General features: G+C 48.5%; 1 protein-coding gene across 1 annotated transcript in view; it reads left to right on the top strand.

The window, feature by feature from the left end:
* LTBP2 (latent transforming growth factor beta binding protein 2) overlaps window positions 1–24,433 on the top strand; it is a 106,676-nt gene that overhangs the window by 41,666 nt on the left and 40,577 nt on the right. Inside the window, exons 5-9 of the mRNA XM_058567366.1 lie at window positions 7,467–7,657; window positions 9,839–10,009; window positions 10,556–10,762; window positions 11,643–11,929; window positions 12,984–13,086. Coding sequence (XP_058423349.1) covers window positions 7,467–7,657; window positions 9,839–10,009; window positions 10,556–10,762; window positions 11,643–11,929; window positions 12,984–13,086 — 959 coding nt within the window. The remainder of the gene's footprint in view (window positions 1–7,466; window positions 7,658–9,838; window positions 10,010–10,555; window positions 10,763–11,642; window positions 11,930–12,983; window positions 13,087–24,433) is intronic.

The raw sequence follows: 24,433 nt of genomic DNA, 5'->3' as shown, positions 1-24,433 counted from the left end.
GACTCCTTGACTGCAGCCCCGTCTCTCTCCTGAGTGCTGCCTCCTGGGTGTTTCCATCTGGAGAGCCATCATGAGGCACTCACCACCCACCATCACCAAAACTGATCTCTCAGTTGAGATCTTGGCACCTGGAACTCCCTCCACCCATTTGTCTAAGCCACAGCTGGGAATTCTCTATGTCTTAAATATCCCTTGAATCCATGCCTTCTTCTTGGTCCCATCTTTGGTCCCTGCTAGCCCAGACCACAACCAATGCCTTCCAGCTGGCCTCCAGCCCTCCCTTCTCTGGTCCATCCACCACCAGATAATCTTTCACCAGAGTAATAATCATTTGAAAAAGCCCATTCCATCATGTCCTAGACCCACTTGAACACCACAAGCTTCTCAAAGCTAATATGTGGCTCCCCCTGTGCCCTGACACCTTTGCTGGAGTGCTGGTCCCTTTGCCCAGCCTCCATTGGAGCAGAGAGGTAAGGGGGTCTTTGCCCTCCTTGGGCCTCAGTGTCTGGCATGTGGCAGGCACTTGGTAAGAGCTTCTTGAGTGAAAGAGAGTGGGCTGCTGCAAAATCTCCAGGGACTCTCCCTCAGCCATTTAGTACAGCCCAGACACCTCCTGATATTTCAGGCTTTCCACCATATGGACCTGAACCCATTCTTCTTTAATCCCTCAAAGCCTCAGTGTCCTCATCTGTGAAATGGTGATAAAGAAATGATAAATGGTAGGGTGGCTTTAGGATGACTTACCTGGTTTGGTAACCTGGCTTCTGTACTTGGGAGTTCTGCGACCTTCAGCAAGGCATAGAACCTCCCTACTCTCTGTTTTCTTGACTGTAAAATGAGGATAATGAGTAACTCTTAGGGTTATGGAGAGGCCTACATGAAATAATGCATGGATACGAATTGTTGGCACAGGGCCAGCATTCATTAAATTGTAGCACCAGTTGATTCCCCATCCACCCACTTCCCAGTCCCTCCCTACCTTCCCCCCACCACACACACACACACGTAGGTAACCACTGTTATTAATTCTCAGGGTATCCTACCAGGGTTGCTTTATGAATATGCAAATAGGTGCAACATATAGCCTTATTTTCTATTTTTATACAAAAGTTTACATGCCCCACACCAGGAGGCAGCACACTTTTTCCATAAAAGGCCAGATAGTAAATAGTTTAGGCTTTGTGTAACATATGGTTTCTGCAACTACTCAGCCCTGCCATCGTAGAGGAGAAGCAGTTGTAGATGACGAGTGTGGCTGTGTTCCAACTACACTGTATTTATGGAAACTTAAATTTGAATTTTGTATCCCTTTCTCATGTCATGAAATATTATTCTTCTTTTGATTTTTTTCAACCATTTAAAAATATAAAAAACCATTGTTAGGTCACAGTCCATACAAAAACGGTCGGTGGGCCAGATTTGGGCTGTTTTTTCACTTTTCAGTATATCTTAGAGAGCTTTCGCTGTGAATGTGAGGGAAATGTAAAGAGCTATTTCTTTCTGTTTGGAAGGTATATGACTCCATCCTGTGGATGTATCCTGGTTTGTTTAACCAATCCCCTACTGAAGGACACTTAAGTTGTTTCTACTCTTTACAAAATATTTTTCTGTTACAAAATAGTGCTTCTATGAATAATCTTGTTCATCCATCATGTTGGACATTTACAAGTGTCTTAGGTCAGATCTCCCTTGGGGTTGGAGCTGGGACATGGGTTTGGGTGTATGTGTGATTTATTGGGGAGTGCCAAGGGAGGCACGGAAGCAGAAGGGAAAGGTGGAAAGAGCCAAGAAAGGGTTGGTTCCCAGGAAATCAAGCCAAGGCCTGACTGAGGGTGGAGCTTGCAGAATTGTCCCACCTTGAGGCAAGGGGCTGGGCTTTTCAACTTCCGCTCAGGCAGTCACTGGCTTCATGGTCCTGGTGGTGGGAGGAGCTTGTCAGGTGGTTGCCATCAGCCAAGAGCACGACTCAGAAGCAGCCAGCGAGGGTGCATCGGCTGCAAAGGGGACCTGGGCAGGTGGCAGCAGCGCCCACCACAGCGGGTTTATTGGCAGCATAGTCTCTGAAGTGGAACTGCACAGCATAGATGCGTTGTGCTGTGGATAGACGTGGCCAAATTGCTCTCCATAAGGGCTGTTTGCATGTCTACTAACATCTGTGCCTGTTTCAGCACAATCTCAACAAATTAGTCTATTATTAAACTTTCGGATTTTTGATGGATTGAAAAATGCTGGGCCGGCCCCGTGGCTTAGCGGTTAAGTGCATGCGCTCCGCTGCTGGCGGCCCGGGTTCGGATCTCGGGCGCGCACCGACGTACCGCTTCTCCGGCCATGCTGAGGCCGCGTCCCACATACAGCAACTAGAAGGATGTGCAACTATGACATAAACTATCTGCTGGGGCTTTGGGGGAAAAATAAATAAAATTATTAAAAAAAAATGCTTTCTCAGAATAGTTTTCATTTGCACATCTCTTAGGATGGGAAGTGTTGAGCATATTTTCATGTGTTTAAGAAACATTTGCATTTTTTTCCTGTGAACTGTTCGTATTCCTTTGCTAATTTTTCTTTTAGAGCTGTTGGTCTGTCTTTTCCATTTCTAAGAGCTCTTGATATATTATGAAGATTGCTCCTTTGTCTGTGATATGAGTTGCACATATTTTTCACATTTTGTCATTTGCCTTTTTACTTTGTTTAAGGTGGTTTGGGCCAAGCAGAGGTATTTGATTGTAGGGTTGTTCGCACAAGTAAATGATATATTATGTAAAACACCTAATATGGTGCCCACTGCCTGGTAGGCACTGAATGGATATTATTTCCCTTCCCTCCGCTCCCCTCGATTCTGTGCTATAATCAACTGTACTCATTATTCTTCCTGAAATGTGGCCCATGCTTCCCACCTCCATGCATTTTCTTATGTTATTTTTCTTATCTGGAATGTCTTCCTCCTCGTTTTGGACTGTGAAAATTCTACCCATCTCTTAAGCTCTGCCTCAAATGTCATGGTCTTTCTTACATCTGAACTCTGTTAGCCGTCATAGTCCACCTTGGATCTTATTTATTTGCACACGTTTACCATGCTTTTCCTGAGCCTCAGTTTCCTTATCTATAAAGTGGAGTAGCTGGGAAGAATAGAGATTTATTTTTGTTACAAAATGATGCATATATACTGTAAAAATTTTTCCTGAAAATATTCCAAAAATATAGAAACACATAAAGTTCAACATGGTAGTTACACATACATAGACACTCTCATTCCCAAGGGGAGCTACTGTTTACAGATCCTTCCAAACTTTTCCTATGCTGTATAAATATCTATAGGAGGAGAGAGAGAGAGAAATTTTTCTTAAAACGCAAAACTGGAAGCATACTATTCATATTATTCTGCAACTTACTTTTTCATTTAATAGAATAATGTGAATAAGATGATGCATTTAAAGCACCTGGCTCCATGCTCAGTAAGTGGCAGCTATAACTACTCTATGTACCTCGTAGTGATGTTTTTAAACTTTCTTTTAGCAGCAGAACCCTTTTCAAACAAAATTGTATTTGGAAGCCCAATTTATAAGTTAGAGTGAAGCCACCAGGCTAGGGTGCAAATAGATGGAGTGGAGGGCATGGAACCCTTCACCCACTTGTCTCCCCCTCACTGTTTGAAAACCTTAGTGTGTTGGGCAGGATGTGGGCTCACCACACTTAACTGAGTGGCATCATTATGGGTATGCACTGTCTAGGCAGTTTTCCCTTGGGTCTGAAGATCCCAGCCAGCTGGGATGGGAAGTTTTTCTTCCCATATTGGTTGAAAGAGCCAAGGAGTCCTCCTGGCAGAGGAGCAGACTTTGGTGGATCATGTGGCCCAGTGACTCCTCCTTGGCTCCACACTGGTCTGTGGTGGAGTTTTTATGGTCTATGAAGAAATGAAGAAAATAAAGTCAATGTGGTGAGATTCCATAAAATTAAGCTTATTCGAATGCTTCTTTTGGGCACTGAAATGCCTTTCCTTTCATGAAATTATGGTGGCAATAATTGGTAGCTGTGTGTGTTTTAATGTCTTAGCTAAATAAAAAGTTGGCGACTTTATGCTGTTCCCTTAAATTTGTTTCAAAATTTTACTGATCCATGAAATCCTGAAGTCTAGAGATGGCTGTTCTGGTCCATCGTGGTAGCTTTGCCAGGACTTCCCTGGAACAATCCCAAGAGATAGCAAGTTCTCTTCTTGTGCCAGATGAGTCTGAGAACCACTGTCATTTGATGAAATCACAGCAGCTCTTCCAAGGCTGAGAGTGGATGGAGCCTCTTCCCCGGGGGGCTGTGGCCCAAGTCCCCTTCTCAGTGAAGCTCTTGCTTGCCTCTGTTAGCACCACTCTCTAGGGGCCAGAGCTGAGCTGAGAGCCTGCAGCCCTCCACACATGGAAGGCCTTCCTCTCTGCCTACCTCCAAAGACTGGGCTGGGTTTATGAAGGGAGATAGCTGTCTCTTTAAAGGGATGCTTTCATCATAAGAGATAGGACCTATCAAAAACTGGGGGCTTCATCCTTTACTCTGCTGTGAGCGTCTCAGAAGGCAGGACTTTTTTATATCTGTCATTTAACCCAAAATCCCCATCATAGCAATAGATGACAATGGATGGGGCTCAGAAGACTCCAGTTGTTAGAAATGTGTTGATGCCAGATTAGGCACTGGCCCTTTATATGTAAGGATGCTTGGAAGTATAACTAGATTTTTGGGGGGAGTCTTTTATTTCCCTTAGAGGAAGAAGAATTTTTAGTGGCTTGAGGAGAAGTATTTTGTCTGAACTGTATCTAGCACTGTTTTTTCTTTGTTTGTGAGATTTTAAAAGTCTGGCATAGTTTTCAATCTGTGATCATTTACTTACATTTGCAAAGTAATCACATGGCCTCTCTGTTCCTCTCAGTCCTCACAACAGCCCACCGAGGTGGGTGTTGCTAGTCCCATTTTACTGATGCGGAATCTGAAGCTCAGGGGAGCTAAGTGACTTGCTCAAGACCATTCTGCTAGTAAGAGGCAGAACTGACATCTGCCTGGTGCAAATCCTGTCCTCTCTCCTCTGTACAGCCAGGCCCTATCTACAACTAGTGGGTACTTGGGATTCTGTTTTTGTTTTTTTTTTTCTTCTCTGCAAAGTTAATCACTGGCCCTTAAGGGATTTGAACTCAGGAATCTTGGGCAATTAGCATTGAGTTCCAATTAGAAAAACAAGTGACAGCAACAATAACAACAATGATAACAAACCACCAACAAAGAACTCTTTGAGTTTCCATCTTGACCAGATTGGAGAGCTCTTTGTCAGGGTCAAGTTCCAAAAAAGTACCAGGTGGTCTGGGCAGAACATGAGCGACTCCCTTCACCTCTCTCTGGTGCTTTGTGGGGCTGGCACTAAGCTGAGCTATGGCACCAGTCCGGTACCACCAGGAGGAGACTCCCACCGACCCACCAGCTCACCCCGCTCTCTCCGGCACACTCTTGGAAGCCGTTGAAAGGATTGTGTTTTCTGCTGCAGCTGGCTATGCTGACCTTCTCCTGGGAATGAGGAACAGATGCTTGAGGTTTGGGTTCTCAATGCTGGTCCATTACAGCTCCCAGAGCTTCCGGGGTGGCTGACAGGGACTCTCTCCAACTCCAGCCCCTAAACTTGGGAAGCAGGGTGAGGCGTGGTTGGGGCCTGTTAGGGTGAGGATTTGCTCCTGCTAGTGCCAGAAGGAAGAGCAGCATTGAAGCTCTTGGGAGCCAAGTCCTGAGCTAACAGGGCTGGAGGGTGCTGAGCTCTGACATCTCTCCTGGTTCGACTTCTGCCAGCAAAGGATAAGAGGGAGCTTGCTCACGGCCCGGGCACCCAGGGCCAACAGAACTGGAGTAGGGACGGTAGAGGGAGAGGGTCCCAGGACCTTATCCCACTTGGGCAAGAAATCCAGTGGAGAAGCTAGGGGTGGGACCACCTGGGGGGAGGAGCCGGAGCAGAGGCTCTAGGCTGAGCTTCCATCCTAGTCTGGGCTGGTTTGTTGGGTGGCAGAGGAGTCAGGCAGCCCAGGGTTGGAATCCCAGGGCCCTGATTTACCTGTTGTATAACCTTGGGCAAGTAATCACTCTCTCAGCTTCAATGTCTACAGTGTGTTCATGCCCACCACATGACACTGTCATGTGTACAGTGGTTCATATACGTTGTGACAGTGACAGAGTATTTACTGCCTGGTAGAACGGCCTGCCTGATAATAAACACATAAAGAACGTGGTCAAATTTATGAGACAACTCAAATAGTTAAGATATCAAAGGACAGGAGCAGAAAATTTTCATAAGTGGTAAATAAACTATGAAAAAAATTTCAACCGCAGAAGTCATAAAAATGGGAGATAAAAGCAACATTGAAGTATCATTTTATGCTTATTTAATTAGCAAAGTATAAAAAAATTAATAATGTGCTATGCTGGGGAAGTTGTGCTCTAAGTGATACATTTTTACATTTGTATGCAACCCTTTTAGAAAGCAATACACCAGTGTGTGCTTAGAGCTGTAAATGTTTGTAACCTTTGATACCATCACTCTAGTCCGCAGAATTAATCCTAAAATAATAATCCTTTTCAAAATGTTTATTATAAGAATTTTTCAAATATACAGAATAAAATAGAATAGTATGATGCATCCCCCTATACTAAAGGAATATTTTTACAGAAGAAAACAAGCTGAATGAGTAAGGATGTCCACAGTTAAAAACAATCTAAATACGTAACAGGAGAATGTCTGAATAAATTGTGATTCATCTTCAGATAGACTGTCATGTAGCAATTAAGGTGATAAATATGAAAATTATAGAATTGTATAAAGTATGATCCAATATTAAGTGAAAAATCAGATTTTAAATTGTATCTACCAGTGATAATAGTGTAAGAACATACACTTGAGCAAATGTTAAATGTGCAAAAATATTTGCGGGGTTGGGGGAGATGATGAATTCATTTTTTTCTCCTTGAATATTGTTGTTATATTATTTTTCCAATAAAATAAGTGAAAGAGATATTCTAGGCTCCACCCATAAATCAATCTGTGAACGTGTATTTATTGGGCATCTATTCCACAGGTAATTTGTGTGAATAGGTGTGTTAAGAAGTGGCAGGGAGTAGGCACAGGACTTGGTCTGGGGGCAGGGACTGGTCCATAAGAGTCTCAAAGACCCTTAGAATGTCAGAGCTACATGCGACCAGTCCAACACCTTCATTTTGCAGTCGAGGGCCCTGAGGCCTTGGCAATTCCACATAGAGGTAGGCACTCCCACTGAACTGGTTAGCTGGCCTTAGCTCAGTCCCCCTGCCTCAGGACACCTCCATTTCCCAGGAGTTGGCAAGAAATCAGAGAGCACTCTTCCAGTGCATAGGTGGTGGGGGAGTACCTTGAACAGAGAGGGCACAGAGACGCTGCTCCCGGGATGCAAACCCCCATGTCACGGTTGTCTCCACAGGACCCTGAGTGGGCTCAGCCAGACCCAGCCCTCCCAGCAGCACGTGGGGCTGTCCCGGACCGTCCGACTTTACCCGGCCACTGCGGCTAGTGCCCAGCTGACTTCCAACGCCCTGCCCGCGGGGCTAGGCCTTGAGAGGAGGGATGGTGCCCAGCAGGCAGCCTATCAGGACCACCAGTCATCCCTCTGGGGTAAGGACAACCTGTCTCAGGGTCTTGGAAGAGCAGGACATCTAAATCTCTGACCTTCTTCTCCCCACCTTTGCTTCTCCCTCCACTTTCACAGAGGGGCCGAGTTGTCACCTTGTCCCTCATCCTTTCAGCCATCAACAGTTGTCGAGTGCCTGCTTTGTGCCAAGCTCCAAGGGTCCCAAAGCAGCTGTCAGCCCCCTTGAGACCCTTAGACCTGAATTGCTCCATTTCTGCCCCATCTGTCATCCATCCTGCTTTTGCTTCCTTCCCTTGCAGCCATGAACGTCACCTTCCTGACCCTGGTCCTTCCGCTTCATCCTTCCTGCAAACCCCAACCCTTGTGGACCAACCCCAGCAGTTGCTTCCTTAGCAGCTACAACTGGGCCTCTGCTTCCTAAAGGAGAGAACCGAGCATCCCTTGGATTCACGCCGCTGCACATTCTGGTCACTGCCCAACAATCCTTCCCTGCACGCCTGGAAGCTTGCTCTCTCATTCTTCAGAGCAGCTACTCCAGCTGCCCCCACTTTCCCATCAGCACATGGACATGCCTGCCACCTCCTGGGGAGCCCCTCACCTTGCTGCCCGCCTGTCCCACCATGCACGCGGCTCCCTCACCTAACCCATGCCTGAGCTGACCTCCTTTCTCTTTTTCTGTTTAAAATTGAAGTGAAATTCACATAATATAAAACTCACCATTTTAAAGTATACATTCAGTGGTTTTTAGTATATTCACAATTTTATGCAACCATCACCACTGTCTAATTCCAGAACATTTCATCACTCCTAAAAGAAACCTCATACCCATTAAGCAGTCACTCGCTATTCCCCTCTCCCCCAAGCCTCCGGCCCCACTAATCTTTCTGTCTCTATAGATTTGCATATCCTGGACATGTCATGTAAACGGAATCAGACAATATGTGGCCTTTTGTGTCTGATACAACTTAATATAATGTTTTTGAGGTTTATCCATGTTGTAGCACACATCAGTACTTCGTTCCTTTTTATAGTTGATGACCTTTCTTGTCATCTTGAAAAGGAGGTGTCCCTCTTCTTGTCTAAGGCACACCCTCTTCTTGTTTCTGTGGATCGCTCGGCCATGGCTTGTCCTCTCCCTGCCCCGTCTCTCTTCACCCTTCAACCTGTCCCCTCTCTCAGCCCCTTCCTGTCAGCATAGACACTTGCTTACAGCTCTCCGATTCTCACGCACAGTCTCTCTCTCTCTCTCTCTCTCTCACACACACACACACACACACACACACACCCCGAGTTATTTCTCCACTTCCCTCTGGCTTCCTCTCCATCTCTCCCCGCTTCACAGTTTAGCTTCTTGAATGCGTGGTCTGCATAGACTTTTTATACTTCCCTCCTCAAGCCCTCTGCCTTCTGGCTTTGCTCCCCGGGCTCCCCACACTGAATGTACCCCCTCTTTATATTTCCACCATCACCGCCCGTGTTAAGTGAAGTGACCTTAGCTCGCACTGTTGCACTGCCCCCGCATCCACCTGCACCCCCAGCTGGGAGGGCATCAGGCCCCCAAACTTCCTCTTTGATCTCTTACCGAAAACTTGCAATGACTTCCCGCTACCAACCAAATGAAGTGCCGAATCCTTGTTCTGGCAATCGGGGCCCCCAAACCTGCCTCTTATCATTCTTTCAGGCTTTATCTTCCTCCACTTTTCTTAGAAAACTTAGAAAACTTCACTCTCGCAAGTCTGAGCTCCATTCAGTTCTCTGCCCTGGTGTTGGAAGCCCCGCTGCAGACTTGCTGGCTGTGTGACTTGGGGCAAGGCAACCTTCTCTGGGCCTCATTTCCTTAATTGTAAAATAGGAATATTATGTTAGATATAGGAATATTGCCAATATTCAACCATTTCAACCTACAAAAGTGGCAATATCTAATGGTTCAACCTAAAATAATGCTCACTCAGAGGGTTGAGAGTTCATGTGCGTAAAGCATGAGCTTAGTGGCCGGCACGCTAGCATCGCTCAATAAATGTTGGACTGTGAGTTTCTCAAAGATATGACCCTGTCCCCACCATGGGACCTGGCATCCAGTAGGTACTTAGCAAATGCCCTGGGTGTGGATTCCCCCTGTTCCCATGGGCCTTTCTAACCAGCCTTTGGAGGTCACGGCTGTGCCTCTCAGCCCTGCCCCCTGGACCCAAGCCCTCTCTCTGCAGGGCTGAACCTCACTGAGAAAATCAAGAAGATCAAGATTGTCTTCACTCCCACCATCTGCAAGCAGACCTGTGCCCGGGGGCACTGTGCCAACAGCTGTGAGCGTGGTGACACCACCACCCTGTATAGCCAGGGCGGCCATGGGCATGACCCTAAGTCTGGCTTCCGCATCTGTGAGTCCCTTCCTCCCTCAGATGGTTCCTGGCTGCCCCTGGGGTGGGCCAGGGTGGGGCGGGGGTAGTGGCTGGAGGGACAGGCCTGCCTTGGGCAGGAGCGCAGCTCTTCTGCAGGAAGGAAGCCCATTGCTCTCACACTGCGGCTTCTGTAAGTTGTCCCCAGTCACCCGGAAAGCTGAGTCCTCATCCAGCTATTTCATGGCCTAGCTGTGTGACTCTGGGCAAGTCACATAACCTCTCTGAGTCCAAGTTTCCTCCACAGAGATATGAGGGAGTTAATAGCGCCTCTGCCCTCCCGTCCCCAGGTTATTGTGGGGTCGAGGAAAGGCATGGAAGGCCTGTTTAGAAAGGCAAAGCTGGTCATTATCTACCCTTCTTTCTCCCGGGCCTCCTGGAGAGTCCTGCCTTTCAGGGCGTGCTGGGCTCCCCAAGCCTCCAGATTTGGGGTCCTGCTCTCCCTGCTCCTCTGTCGTCACCCACTAGCCACATGGTGGGTACTGCTATGTTCTTCTACCACCGGTCACCTTGAGATTGCTGTCATAGATTTCTGCCAGATCCCCTGCCTGAACGGAGGCCGCTGCATCGGCAGGGACGAGTGCTGGTGCCCCACCAACTCCACCGGGAAGTTCTGCCACCTGCCCGCCCCAAAGCTGGACAGGGAGCCTTCAGAGAGGGGCTCCCACCACAGGGCCCCGCTGGGGGGCCCCTTGAGGCAGTCCACCTTCACCTTGCCTCTCTCCAACCAGCTGGGTGAGTGCGGGGCGGGGGCAGGGCGGGCTGGGAGGCACCCTGGGTGCCGGGGTACGGTGGGCACTGGCACCATGGTGGGAAGGATGGGAAGTTGGCTCTAGTGCTTCCTTCACAGTCAGACCTCCCTCATTCTCCTCCGCCCTCAGGGCTCAGTTTCATTCCATAAACTTCTCTTTGCCCTTTCTTCTGAATTCATCAATATTTTTTTGCCCTTACCCCCGACGGGGTGCTATGGGTGAGACAACAGAGGATGAGGGCAGAGTCCTGCACTCAAGGAATCCACGATTCTGGACAATAGAGGGACGATGGACAGCAAAGAGAATATCATCATAAAACATTTCATTTCCCTTGCCTTCTGTTATTAGGTGCCAAATAAAGGGTACAGAAAAACAGAATTCTACAGGAGGTCAGGGGGTGGAGAGCTCTGTGCCCAGGGTGCTCAGGGAAGGCTGCCTGGGGGAGGAGGACTTCAGTTAGGCCTTAAGCAATGGGTAGCCTTTGGTTAAACAGAGGGCAGTGGGAAGGGCTCCTCTGCAGAGGGACTGGCTGAGCAAAGGCGTGGAGGTGGGACCGTGCAGGGTTGCAGGGTCCACTGGGCTGGAGCTCAGGGGTGGTATAGCATCGTGGCAGGAGGTGGAATCAGGAATGTAGTGTGAAAGTTAATAATGCAGATCCCTCATTGACAGGTGGGGAGTGAAGGAGTTTGAGCTTTGTTCTGTCCTCATTGGGATATTGTTCTGGGTTAGAGTACAGAGTGAAGAAATGGAAGGAGAGTTTGGGGGAGATACACAGCTAGTGGCCTCCTGGCCCAGGGCTGGGGGGCACTCTTCAGAGGGTGGGGCCCTGTTTCCCCGACTCTGACCCCAGCCCCTGTGCCCAGCCTCTGTGAACCCCTCCTTGGTGAAAGTGCACATTCGCCACCCGCCCGAGGCTTCCGTGCAGGTCCACCAGGTGGCACGGGTGCGGGGCGAGGCCGAGGAGGCCCCGGAGGAGAACAGCGTGGAGACCAGACCCTCATCCCGGCTCCCCGCCAGCCCTGGCCACAGCCACTGGGACAGCAACAGTATCCCTGCTCGGTCTGGAGAGGCCCCTCGGCCATTGCCTCCAGCGGTGCCCAGGCCTCGGGGGCTGCTGGGCCGGTGTTACCTGAGTGCTGTGAATGGCCAGGTGAGAACGTAGCTCCTGCCTCAGCCCTGGGGGCTTCCAGAATAGCAGTTGTTCCCCACTCTGCCCCTTCTTCTCTCTCTCCTGCTTGTTCTTACGGAATGTGTCTGCCGAGTCTCAGGGCATAAAAGTGCCTGAGTGGGGAGAGGCTGGGCCTCTACCTGGGCTCCACTGGGTACCTGTCAGTGCCAGGCACGCTGAAGGGGACCCAAAAGAGTCCCCCTCTGGAGGGGCACCAATATCCTCAGGTCCCAGTAAATCCTGAGCTCTCCTGGAGCTGAGTCCAGGACCCCCAGTACAGGGACAGTGGGACTGTTAGATCTGGCGAGAAGGACTTCAGTATTCAGTTGAGATTGGGGTCACAGAGATGTGGAATTAGCAAATGCAGGTTAAATCCCAAAGCCTTGGGGGTGCAAAGATGAGAGACACTCCATCCCTTCTGGAGGCATCCACAGCTGGTGATGGGAAATCAGGTGAGCTCTTCTGAGTCCAGGCACCTAAGACTAGAGGCTAAGCCAGGGGGCTAAGCCAGACCCAGGAAGGTTTTTCTCAGGATTGCAGTTTGGTGTTTCCAGAAATCCCTCCTGAGGTTAGGGAACTGGAGGCGGTGGGAGGGGAGCCAAGGGATAGGGACTCTGAGTCCCCGGATCCTCCCTGGCCTCTGGGGGTGTCTTGTGGTGTCCCTGAGCCTGGACCCTGCCCCTGGAGAAGGCCTGCACCATGGGTCACCCTGGAGTTTGACAAAGGAAAGCTCATGCTTTGGGACCCTCTGTCTGTGGGCTGGGGACATGGTAGGGGGCAGTAGGGGCAGACCTGCACAGAGATCTTGTCTTGCCTGGGATATGTCCCCACTCCCCAAGTTTCGGGTCTGGTGGAGTGGCCCACAGGTTTCTCTGCTTCCTTCTGGGACGGCTGACTCTCTCCTACCCTCCCTGGGTAGGGGTGTCCTCTGGTAAGGTGTGGGGGGTGAGCTCTTGTCTCAGGCTTTCCTGGGACATCCCTGTGTATAGCATGGGAAGGCGGAGGCGGTGACGAGTGTCCACGGCCTCTTTTCCAGTGTGCCAACCCCCTGCTGGAGCTGACTGCCCAGGAGGACTGCTGTGGCAGTGTGGGAGCCTTCTGGGGGGTGACATCATGTACCCCATGCCCACGCAGACCAGGTGAGTGCTGGGTGCCAGGGTCCAGGGTTGTAGGGGAAGTTCTCCCAGGGCCTGGCCTCTGCTGGGGGGCACCCCCCTCCATCTCCCATCAGGGTCTCGGAGGCCAGACAGGTAGAACAGGCTGTAAACCAGGTAGGCTTTCCCGATCTGCCTTGAGGGTGCTCCTGGCTGGAGGCCGAGGCTCCTGGCGGCTCAGACAGCTCAGCCCCTCTGCTGGATGCAGCCTGGCCTACCTGCTCCTTCTGGTTGCCGGGGAGAGGTTCCTTCCTCTTGCCAGTTGTTCTTGCTCAGATTTTAGGGGTCCCATCCCATGCTGGGCCCTCTTCTACCCCTCAGCCTCCTTCCACAACCCCCCTGCCCAGGTACCAGGGGCCCAGAGGTCTTGATTTGGTGACTTAGTGTTTCCCTCATTCTCCCCCTGAAGGGCCCCCCAGATGTCCTTCTCACTTCCTGTTTCCTGCCTCTCAGTCTTTGAATCAGGGTTGTCCCAGAATGTCGTCAGCCTTACTGGGGAACCCAGTTCCCTCCCTCTTTGGGATGGTGGGAAAACCCAACATGTAGTCATTCATTCATTCATTCACTCAGCAAATACTCATCAGGTGCCTTGTGTGCGCCAAGCACTGAGAATTCAGGAAGGAGCAAAACGCTGCTCTTGTAAGCATTGATCTTACAGCCAGGAGGTGGTGACATGCTGCCCGTGCCTGAGTTTGGCTTCTGCCGGCTCAGCCTGATTCCCCGCTCCAGGCCTCACTCCTGGCCTGGGCCTGGCATGTATTTCTTTGGCCTGTCAGCAGTCGACTCGGTAAGTCGGCTTTGTGGGGGGCCTGGACTGGAGCCCAAAGGTGGGAGGAGCAGAGCTGTTCCTCACTTCAGACTCGGCTGTGGAGCAGTGGCCATATTTTCCAAACTAAAAATAAGTGTGGACAGTTTCACAGTGTGATGGAATTTTTGGTGCAGCAGCAAAGGGCAGTGTGAAGCTCCCAGGCTTGAGCCTCCAACACAGCAGGTACCAGTCCCAGCTCTGCCCGCTGACCTCTCTGCTCCGTCTCTGATCTGCAAAGTGGAGACAGAAATAGTGCTAGCCTTGCCTCGTGGGGCTGCTGTGGAGAGTACACGAGATGATGCCTGTGCTTAGTGTTCGGTCGATAACTGTAGCTGTTACTATTATTATTAGAAAATATCCCCCCAAAAAGGGAAAAGGGAATGGACCTACTGCCCCTCCAGGAGGAGGGCTCCCAACTACTCAGTGCCTCCCCCTGCAGGCCAGAGATGTTTTTGCCACTTTTCTTTTTTCCTTGTTTTCCTTCCTCCTCCTGGGTCAGGTGCACTCTTGAGACTTCATATCGCATGTTCCATCCAGTCAACAAATATTTACATTGATGAGGCAACAATTGACAGTGCCCTTCGTGTGCAGGCCCTGGACAGACAGTGGAGAATGAGATAAAAACAGTGCCTCCCCTCTCCAAGCTTACAGTCTAGTGGGGGAGGAGGGACACAGACAGGTAGTGGGCATCCGAAAAAGAGAGCTAGTGCAGTGACAAGACGCGTGCCAAATGCTGTGGGAATACAGACAGCAGAACTGGGGCCACTGATAGGTCCTGTAGCACCTTTGTGCAAATTAGAGAAAGGTGCCCCTTCCATTTGTTCAAAACAGTCTTTATCAATGTACAAATCTGGGATGCCAATAATTCCCTTAGGTGTGGTGCCTTTGTGCAGTGCACAGCCTGCACATCTATACACTGTGGGGTAGGGGATCCTAGCTCAGACTGGTGGATCAGAGAAAGCTTTTTATAGGAGGTGACATCCAGGGAAAGATCTAAAGAATTATTAGAGTAGGCCATTCAGAGATGGGGAAGAGCTTAACAAGCCAGGGAAATTGCATATGTGGCTGAGCCAAGAGAGTGAGCAACATTTCCTGGAGCACAGCACACCCAAGGCTGAGCCCCCCCACCACACCCCCGTCCCAGGTGGCACCTCCCACCACCCCTCCCCTGCCGTGTTCAGCACATCTCAGCAAGCTGGGCACCAGGGTGCAGACTCTGGAGTGTCAAGCATTCCAGCACCCCGAGCAAGAAATAACAAAGACCAGGGCAACGGAAACATTTAAAACACAAGTGCAGCTGGGCGTTGTATAGAGAAGGGACAAGATGCTGGGGAAACTTGTTTGTGTTGACAGGATGCCAGACACCTAGCTCCACACCCGAGCCTGGGGCCGGGGTGGGGGATGTTTCTTTAAGTAGGCATGACAAGCTAGCTACTATGCAAGAGTCAGAGGAAGAAAAGGCGAGCTGCTAGGTGGGTTTGGGAATGATGGGCAAGACAAGCAGGACTTCTGGGTTCTAGAACATTCTCAGGCCTCATGGCTCTGCCCCTCTGAGCCTCTGTTTCTCCTCTGATAAAATAAGGTTGTGCCCCTCAAGGAAGGGCTTTGTCATCCCCAGCAAGGTGGTCTAGCAGGATCAGGGGGTGAGGGGAGTAATAAAGCCAGTAGCTGGGGTTACCCCTAAATCACCTTTTGGCTTCTGAGGCTCCGTGCTGGACTGTCGAAGAAGGTCCCTGCAGAATGCTGCTATTTCTAACATGGAAAGGGACTGTCTTGAAGCCTCAGTTAGATAGCACAGACAAATCCCTTTTCTTCCAGAAAAATTCCTCAGTGCCCTCTTTCTCAGGGAGATGGCTCAGGGAGTCAATCTAGGCCGGCCTGTGGTCCCCCTTCTCCCTTCACTCCGAGTGACAGATGCAGCTGACCTTCCAGGACTCAGCCTGAGCCATGTCTTCCTGACCGCTTGGGAGTTAGCAAAGCCCTCAGCTCAGGGCTTCTGCAGTCGCCCTGCCAGGGACTGGGAGCACCCGGCTCTCAAAAACCACTTTGATTGAAGCCACATTTTTGAGTTTTTGTCCGAGAAAGACAGACATCTGGGCTGACTGGAAAGTTGGCCGCTGCCCCATCTGGCTTGGCACTGGCTATGTCAACCCCAAGGCCCCTTTTCTGGGGCAGGCGGGGCTGGCACATGGCTCGCAGCCCGCAGTGGTGGGCTCCAGCTGTCTGCCACGAGATCGTCTTTCTGTCTGCCTGGTGTGGGATGAGTGCACTTCAGAACCCAGGCCCCTCCCTGTATCTCCGGGGACAGCTGATTCTCTTGCTCTGCCCCTTCAAAGAATTCTGCATCTTTCCCTCTTAAAAACAAGAGTAGCTGCCAGTTACTGAACTTGTACACAATGCTGGGCTTGTCACCTGCATTATTTCATGTCATTGTCACAACTACCTGCAAGCTAAGGATCCTTACTCCCATTTGATAGATAAGGAAAATGAAGTTGAGGGAAGGCTGAGGAACTTGTGAAGGTCACCCAGCTAGGACAAGTGGAGCTAGGATTCAAACCATAGTGTGTCTGATTCTCAGCTGACCAGGATGTCCCTAATCATTCTGGGGAGGCTGGGACCTACCTGAAGACAACAAAAATCAGGACATTTCACAGCCAGAAGGAAGCACCCGGATTGTATTTCATGAATTATGTGTGCATGAAGGACAACGTCCCTCAAGAAGATTGGGGTTGAATAGACAGGCTGGGCAGCAACCTGCAGCCCAGGCCTGAGTTAACAGAGATGTGCTCAAAGAATTGTCCCAGGGAGAAGCGGGTAGGCTTGTTCCGTGGTCCAGGAGGGCAAAAGCCAACATGTGGATGTTTCCGGTAAGCAGAGCTCAACTTGAAACTGAGCACAAGGAACAGCTTATTAAAAACTGCAGCTGGCCAGCAAATAAGGGGGTGTGCCCAGAAATACTGAGCTCCCTGCCATGAGGTGTGGCAGCTAAGAACAGGTTTGTAGAAGCAGTTGGGGAAGGAAATTGATTTTTGAGGGAATGGAGGTTTATATATGTGTCTGAAAATTTACTTGAAACCCTCGATAGAAAGGAAGCTTTGGTTTGGCTTGGTTTTGTCATGGCGCTTGCCCACACGGAGAGCTACAGGCGTAGGTCTGTGATGGGGAGGCCCCTGGGGAGGGTGAGTGTGTGAGGTGATGTGGGCACGAGGCAAGGTTTGGAGGAGAGAACGCTGGGGCAAGTCACAGCAGCAACATCATTATCATCATTAGCAACCCTTTTTTCAGAACCCTCATAAGTGCCAGGCACCATGCTTTCTCACGTTGTTGTATCCTAACAACATCTCCAGGAGTTGGGTGTTACTGTCTTCATTTTACAAATGAGGCAGTTGGGCCTGAAACTCCAGGTCTGTGTGACCCCAAACCCCTACTTCTAACCACTCTGTCATCTGCCTTCTGTGCTGCTTCGTGCGCGCTTGGCTTGGGCATTTGCGAAACTAGAGGACACCGGCTTGGGGAACAGCTGTGCTGGGGTGGGGCTCCTGTTCTCAGGGTTCTGGGTGAGACGCCCAGTCTCCTGCCCTAAAGAAATGGGATTTTCAGAATTCTAGTTGTGGGGCTGAAAAAAGCAGCGTCTCTCTTGCTTGAGGATGTTCTGAGAGCTTCTTCCAAGGACCTCAAAGCCTCCTGGGAATTGTGCCTCAGCTCAGCACCCTCCCTACCCCAGAGGGGATGTCATGGACACATGGCATGTCTGACCTGGAGAGCTCCAGGGTTCTGAGTAGACCCCTCTCCACCTCACTGTTTGTGGTGACCAAGATGCCCACTTTGGCTCTAGTGCTGCCCTGAGGAAGCGGTCAGAGCCCATCTTTGGGTGGAATTTCTAATTCATTGTGGGAGTCCTTTAGGAGTTCACCAAAGAGGAAAATCTGGAATAATGGACATTATGATAATTACCAATATGTGACAAGGATTGTGCTCAGAGTTTTGCATGCTTGTTTAGTGTTTAAAATAGTCTCCTGAGAAAGGAATTGTCATCCCCATTTTACTGATAAGAAAATAGAGGCTCCGAGAGGCTGAGTAACTTGCCCAAGCCTCTCCAGCCAGTGAGGGGCAGCAGACCAGCTTGCTGTCCTCGAGACTGTGTTGCTGGAAGGAAGGAAGGAAGGAAGGAAGGAAGGAAGCAGGAGGGGGAACTAAGCCTTGGGGAGCATCTATCTATAGGGGCTGTGCCAGGCCTTCTGCGAGCTTCAGTCTGATGTTGATTGTTTCAGTAAAGTTAATCTTCACAACAACCCATGAACCGAGTAGCTGTCCCCACTTCTACAGATGAAAAAAGGAAGACTGAAAGAAGTTAAGAAATGTGCCACAGGTCACACAGCTAGTCAGAGTGGAGCCAGGAATTAGACGCGGGTCTGGCTGCTCTGGCACCCACACTTTTTCCACTGCTCTGGGGGAGTGGAAGTTTCTCTCGAGCTTACCCACCTGAGGTCTGCAAATCGGGGGTTCAGCTTCAGCCTGCTCACATGCCCCTGTGCATCGAGCTGAGCCTCATCCGGGGTGTGTGTGTGTGTCTGTCCTCTGTGGGGAGGAGTGTATGGCGGGGCACCCTCCACATCGTCCTGGTACAGCCATCTGTCATCACAGGCTGAGATCAGCATGGCTTGTAAACAGCCCTGTGGCCAAATATATGTCTCCACCATCTCCTCCCTGAGCTCTGTCGTGAAGTCAGGGCCAAAACTGTCTCCAGCAATTAGTTTGCCCTTGCTGAGGCCTCCTTGGGAGTCCCAGAAGCCAAAGGGGAGAATTATCAGGGCAGGGGCAGGCTGCAGCCAGGGGCCACTCTGCTTCCCCCCCCTCTGTGAGCAGGCCGACGGGCAGCAGTGTGTGGGTAGGGCTGGGCTCAGGGCAGAGACCTGAGTTCCAGGCCCACATGGCCCAGGTCTCCTTACCAGGAAAGTCACCCGTATCCACCCTCCCTGCTTCAGGGGCATTTTGTGACGTGCAGACTCCTTGGAGCTCAGGTTGATCCCAGCTGGCCCTCAGCAGCTGCTTTGGCTTTCTCGGGTCTGAGTCCCAACTGCAAGGTCACCAGCAGCTCCCCAAGTGTCTCCTTGAAGTGCCTGTGGGAATCAAGGCTTAGTCATTCTCTCTCCAGATCTCACAGTCCTCTTTTCTCTACTCTCCAATCTCTTGTTTTATCCTTGGTCTGGCTAAGGGCCAGGAGGGGTAGTACAGGTTCTTCACCATTTCCTTTGTCGATCTTGCATGGCGCTTTGGTTGTATCCGTTGTGGAGCATTTACTCAGCATCTTAGTTCTTCTGATCTCTTTCTGGGTATCCCCACCTTTTTTTTTTTTTTTTTCCGTTCACTCTCTTGATCCCTTGTAAAAAAAAGGGAGGGAAGGGTTCCCAGTCAGGGTGATACACTTCCTGCTGGGCAGGCATCTCCCCATGGCCTCCAGACTCTAGGATTCTTGGCCTAGACCACTCCTAAGGCTTGTCATGAATTCATTCATTTATGTATTTGGAGGCAGTAGAGAGGAATGGTTCAGAATTTATCCTCTGGAGGCAGACTGCCTGGGTTCTTAGTCCCAGCTCCATCTACCAGCTGGTGACCTTGGCACATTTCCTAACCTCTCTGTGCCTCAGTTTGCTCATCTGTAAAATGGGAATGATGTTAGTAAGTACCTCCAAGGGCTGTTATAAGGATTAAATAAGTTAATATATGTAAAGCCTTTATAACAGGGCCTGGCCCATAGTCAGTGCAGTTTTAGTGTTTGCTATTATTATTCATTCCATTTAGACTGAGTGCTTCTACTGTTCCATAGCAACAATAAAGAAGACAAGGTCCCTGTCTCCCCGGAGCTTACGCTTTAGCGGGGAAGATGGACAAGGAAATGGCAGTCACAGCACAGCGTGTTAAGCTCTATGACAAGGGAAGGCCTGTGTGTGTTGGGAGCATCTGAGAGGCACGCCGGATGTGAGGTGGCAGGGGCGGTGACAGCTGCCCTCTCCCATCACTGTGACTCATGGCTCACTGGCTGTCCAAATCTCACCCAGAGCCGTGGGTGGGTGCTGAGTCCTCACCCCGAGCCAGGGTGTCTCCCTTCCACATGGCCGTCCAAACTTGGGCTTTCTTTCCCCCAAAGAGATTGAAGCTGATTTCTGGATTGGATGCTGCCCTTGGTCTTACAGAAGCTGGGAACCAGCCCCTATAGACAGCCGCTGTGAGGTGTGAGGAGAGGCACTGAGGGCCCTGGTTTGGGCTGGGAGTAGGACTTGTGGGCAAAAGTGGGAATTTCACAGGACAGTGGCCTTGAAATTTGTTTCTAGAAGCTGCCTTCATGAAGCTGCCTTTCTCTTCAGGCCAGCAAGAGGACAGAGTCCTCTCAGGAGGAAATCACTTTATAGAGAAAGCACATGTGTCCAGACCAATGAATGAACGCAGCTCCTCTCAGCTGATGCATTCCGCGGGTTCTCACGAGTTCTTGCAGGTGCCAGCAGCTGGTTCCACCCTTGCTCTCGGCGCTAATCCCAGCTCTCCACCACTCCGCTCCTGCTCATTAAAGAAGCAAGGCCCTTCTGCCTAATTTCTCCCTCCTGACATCACTATGCTGCCCTGGCCTCCTGGCTCCCCCTCTCTCCCTCTCTCTCTCGGCAGCAGGGTGGCACGGAAGGGATGTGGCCTTTGCAGCAAGAGGCTTGAATTCAACTCTGACTTGGCCCCCTCTGAGCTTCACTTTCCTGATCTGTAAAATGGGGATAATGATCCCTGCTTTACAGGGTTATTGTTGTGGGAAACAGACAGGATAATATCTACCAAACGCCTTGCAGCTCCCAGCACTGCACAGATGTCCCCTCGTTAACGTTCCTCGACCCTCTGGCATCAGCCTCGCATTATTCTTTCCTATTTCTGCTCCTCATAATGTTCCAGGGCTGCATCTAATCAGCTTGCTGTCCCCATTTCTCCAAACAACTTCTCCTCTTTCTTTCCTCCTCCCTGTTCTCTGTTCATACCCCCAAGCCTCGTGCCAAGGGCGCTCACATTTCCCAGCCTCACTCCCATCCTTCCGCTTCACTGTCAGCACCTTCAGAAGCCTCGCTTATCTCCACGCAGCGGCCTTTTAGGCTGGAGCCTAGTCCCCACGGTGAAGCAACATGCCAGCCCTGAGCAAAACTGTCCATGGCCGGAAAAATATTACAACTTCAATGTGCATTTTTTTAATCTTAAGAAAATTAAGCCTTACTAATTTATGTCCTCACTTGATCCATATGTCAAACTGTCACATGTCATGTTTGGCATGCAACGTGTCCTCAGGGAAGGGTGGGAGTTCCAAGACAATGTGGCACCTCCTCACACTTGTCTTTGGGACGTCACAACATGTGACATACAACATGCTCAATTTAGGGGATTTTTCAATTATGTTGTCTAGTTTTAACTAAAGCAACCCTCACCAAGTGGAGAAGTGACTCTAAAAAATTCCCAAGAGGAAACAGGATTCAAACTAATACTAATAACATAATTGCAAGTAAGCATTAAAAAATACAATGCTGACACTTCTTCTTTAACACATAATCAGCTGTATTCCAAGGTAAAAACAATGATGACCTCTCAGAGTGACCCCAAATGGACCCCAGGATCCAAATGATTAAGAAGGCTAAATGAAATATAGTTTATATCTACTATCATTAATAACAAACCCTGCCTTACGTGTATAATGTGCCCAGAGGTAGCAGCTAATGATAAAGTAAAAGCTATCTTGATTAGAAAAACATTTAAAACCACTGAGACACTCAAACTTTGCTATACAATTGGATGACAGTATAAATATTTCTAATAGGTCTCTTGGTATTTGCAAGAATCTATTTCAACAATAAAATATAGGAAGAACTAACTTTTTTTTTTATTGATATTTTAATGGTTTCTAACATTGTGAAATTTTGGGTTGTACATTTTTGTTTGTCCATCACCCCATATATGACTCCCTTCACCCCTTGTGCCCACCCCCCACCCCCACTTCCCGGGTAACCACAGTCCAGTTTTCTCTGTCCATGTGTTGGTTTATATTCCACATATGAGTGAGATCATACAGTGTTTGTCTTTCTCTTTCTGGCTTATTTCACTTAACATAATACGCTCCAGGCCCATCCATGTTGTTGCAAATGGGACGATTTTGTCTTTTTTTATGGCTGAGTAGTATTCCATTGTATATATATACCACATTTTCTTAATCCAATCGTCAGTCGAGGGACACTTAGGTTGCTTCCACTTCTGGGCTATGGTGAATAATGCTGCAATGAACATAGGGGTGCATAAGCCTCTTTGGATTGTTGATTTCAGGTGCGTTGGATAGATTCCCAGTAGTGGGATGGCTGGATCATAGGGCATCTCTATTTTTAATTCTTTGAGGAATCTCCATACCGTTTTCCATAGAGGCTGCACCAATTTGCATTCCCACCAGCTGTGTATGAGGGTTCCTGTTTCTCCACATCCTCTCCAACATTTGTTGTTTTTTGTCTTGGTGATTATAGCCATTCTAACGGGCGTGAGGTGGTATCTTAGTGTTGTTTTGATTTGCATTTCCCTGATGATTAGTGATGTTGAGCATCTTTTCATGTGCCTATTGGCCATCTGTATATCTTCCTTGGAGAAGTGTCTGTTCATTTCCTCTGCCCATTTTTTGATCGGGTTGTTTGTTTTTTTGTTGTTCAATTGTGTGAGTTCTTTATATATTATGGAGATCAACCCCTTGTCAGATGTATTTTTTGCAAATATTCTCTCCCAGCTGGTTGGTTGTTTGTTCATCTTGATTCTGGTTTCATTTGTCTTATAAAAGCTCTTTAGTCTGATAAAGTCCCACTTGTTTATTTTTTCTTTAGTTTCCCTAGTCTGGGAGGCATGTCATCTGAAAAGATTCCTTTAAACCCAATGTCAAATAGTGTGTTGCCTATATTTTCTTCTATGAGTTTTATAGTTTCAGGTCTCACCTTCAGGTCTTTGATCCATTTTGAGTTAATTTTTGTGAATGGCGATAGCACATGGTCCACTTTCATTCTTTTGCATGTGGCTGTCCAGTTTTCCCAACACCATTTATTGAAGAGACTTTCCTTTCTCCATTGCATGTCCTTAGCACCTTTGTCGAAAATTAGCTGTCCGTATATGTGTGGTTTTATTTCTGGGCTTTCAATTCTGTTACATTGATCTGTGTGTCTGTTTTTGTACCAGTACCATGCTGTTTTGATTACTATTGCTTTGTAGTATGTTTTGAAGTCAGGAATTGTGATGCCTCCTGCTTTGTTCTTTTTCTTTAGGATTTCTTTAGCTATTCGGGGTCTTTTGTTGCCCCATATAAATTTTAGTATTCTTTTTTCTATTTCTGTGAAGAATGTCATTGGGATTCTGATTGGGATTGCATTGAATCTGTAGATTGCTTTAGGTAATATAGACATTTTAACTATGTTTATTCTTCCAATCCACGTGCATGGGATATCTTTCCATTTCTTTATGTCATCGTAGATTTCCCTCAATAATGTCTTGTAGTTCTCATTGTATAGGTCCTTCACCTCCTTGGTAAGATTTATTCCTAGGTATTTTATTCTTTTTGATGCAATTGTAAATGGTATTATCTTTTTGAGCTCTCTTTCTGTTAGTTCATTATTAGCATATAGAAATGCAACTGATTTTTGTAGATTGATTTTGTACCCTGCAACTTTGCTGTAGTTGTTGATTGTTTCTAACAGTTTTCCAACAGATTCTTTAGGGTTTTCTATATATACAATCATGTCATCTGCAAATAGTGAGAGTTTCACTTCTTCGTTACCTATTTGGATTCCTTTTATTCCTTTTTCTTGCCTAATTGCTCTGGCCAAAACCTCCAGTACTATGTTGAACAGGAGTGGTGAGAGTGGGCAGCCCTGCCTCGTTCCTGTTCTCAGAGGAATGGCTTTCAGTCTTTCCCCGTTGAGTATGATGTTAGCTGTGGGTTTGTCATATATGGCCTTTATTATGTTGAGGTACTTTCCTTCTATTCCCATTTTATTGAGAGTTTTTATCATAAATGGATGTTGTATCTTGTCAAATGCCTTCTCTGCGTCTATTGAGACGATCATGTGGTTTTTATTCTTTGTTTTGTTGATGTGATGTATCACGTTGATTGATTTGCGGATGTTGAACCATCCCTGCGTCTCTGGTATAAATCCCACTTGATCATGGTGTATGATCTTTTTAATATATTGTTGTATTCGGTTTGCCAATATTTTGTTGAGGATTTTTGCATCAATGTTCATCAGCGATATTGGCCTGTAATTTTCTTTCTTTGTATTGTCTTTGTCTGGTTTTGGTATCAGGGTGATGTTGGCCTCATAGAATGATTCAGGAAGTGTTCCATCTTCCTCTATTTTTTGGAATAGTTTGAGGAGGATGGGTATTAAATCTTCTTTGAATGTTTGGTAAAATTCACTGGAGAAGCCATCTGGTCCTGGACTTTTATTTTTTGGGAGGTTTTTGATTACTATTTCAATCTCT

Source organism: Diceros bicornis, chromosome 24 (genome assembly GCF_020826845.1).
Source record: "Diceros bicornis minor isolate mBicDic1 chromosome 24, mDicBic1.mat.cur, whole genome shotgun sequence".
In the NCBI taxonomy this organism is placed as follows: Eukaryota; Metazoa; Chordata; class Mammalia; order Perissodactyla; family Rhinocerotidae; genus Diceros; species Diceros bicornis.
Note: the sequence above shows the minus strand (reverse complement) of the source record. Positions and strands in the feature narration are given on the sequence as shown.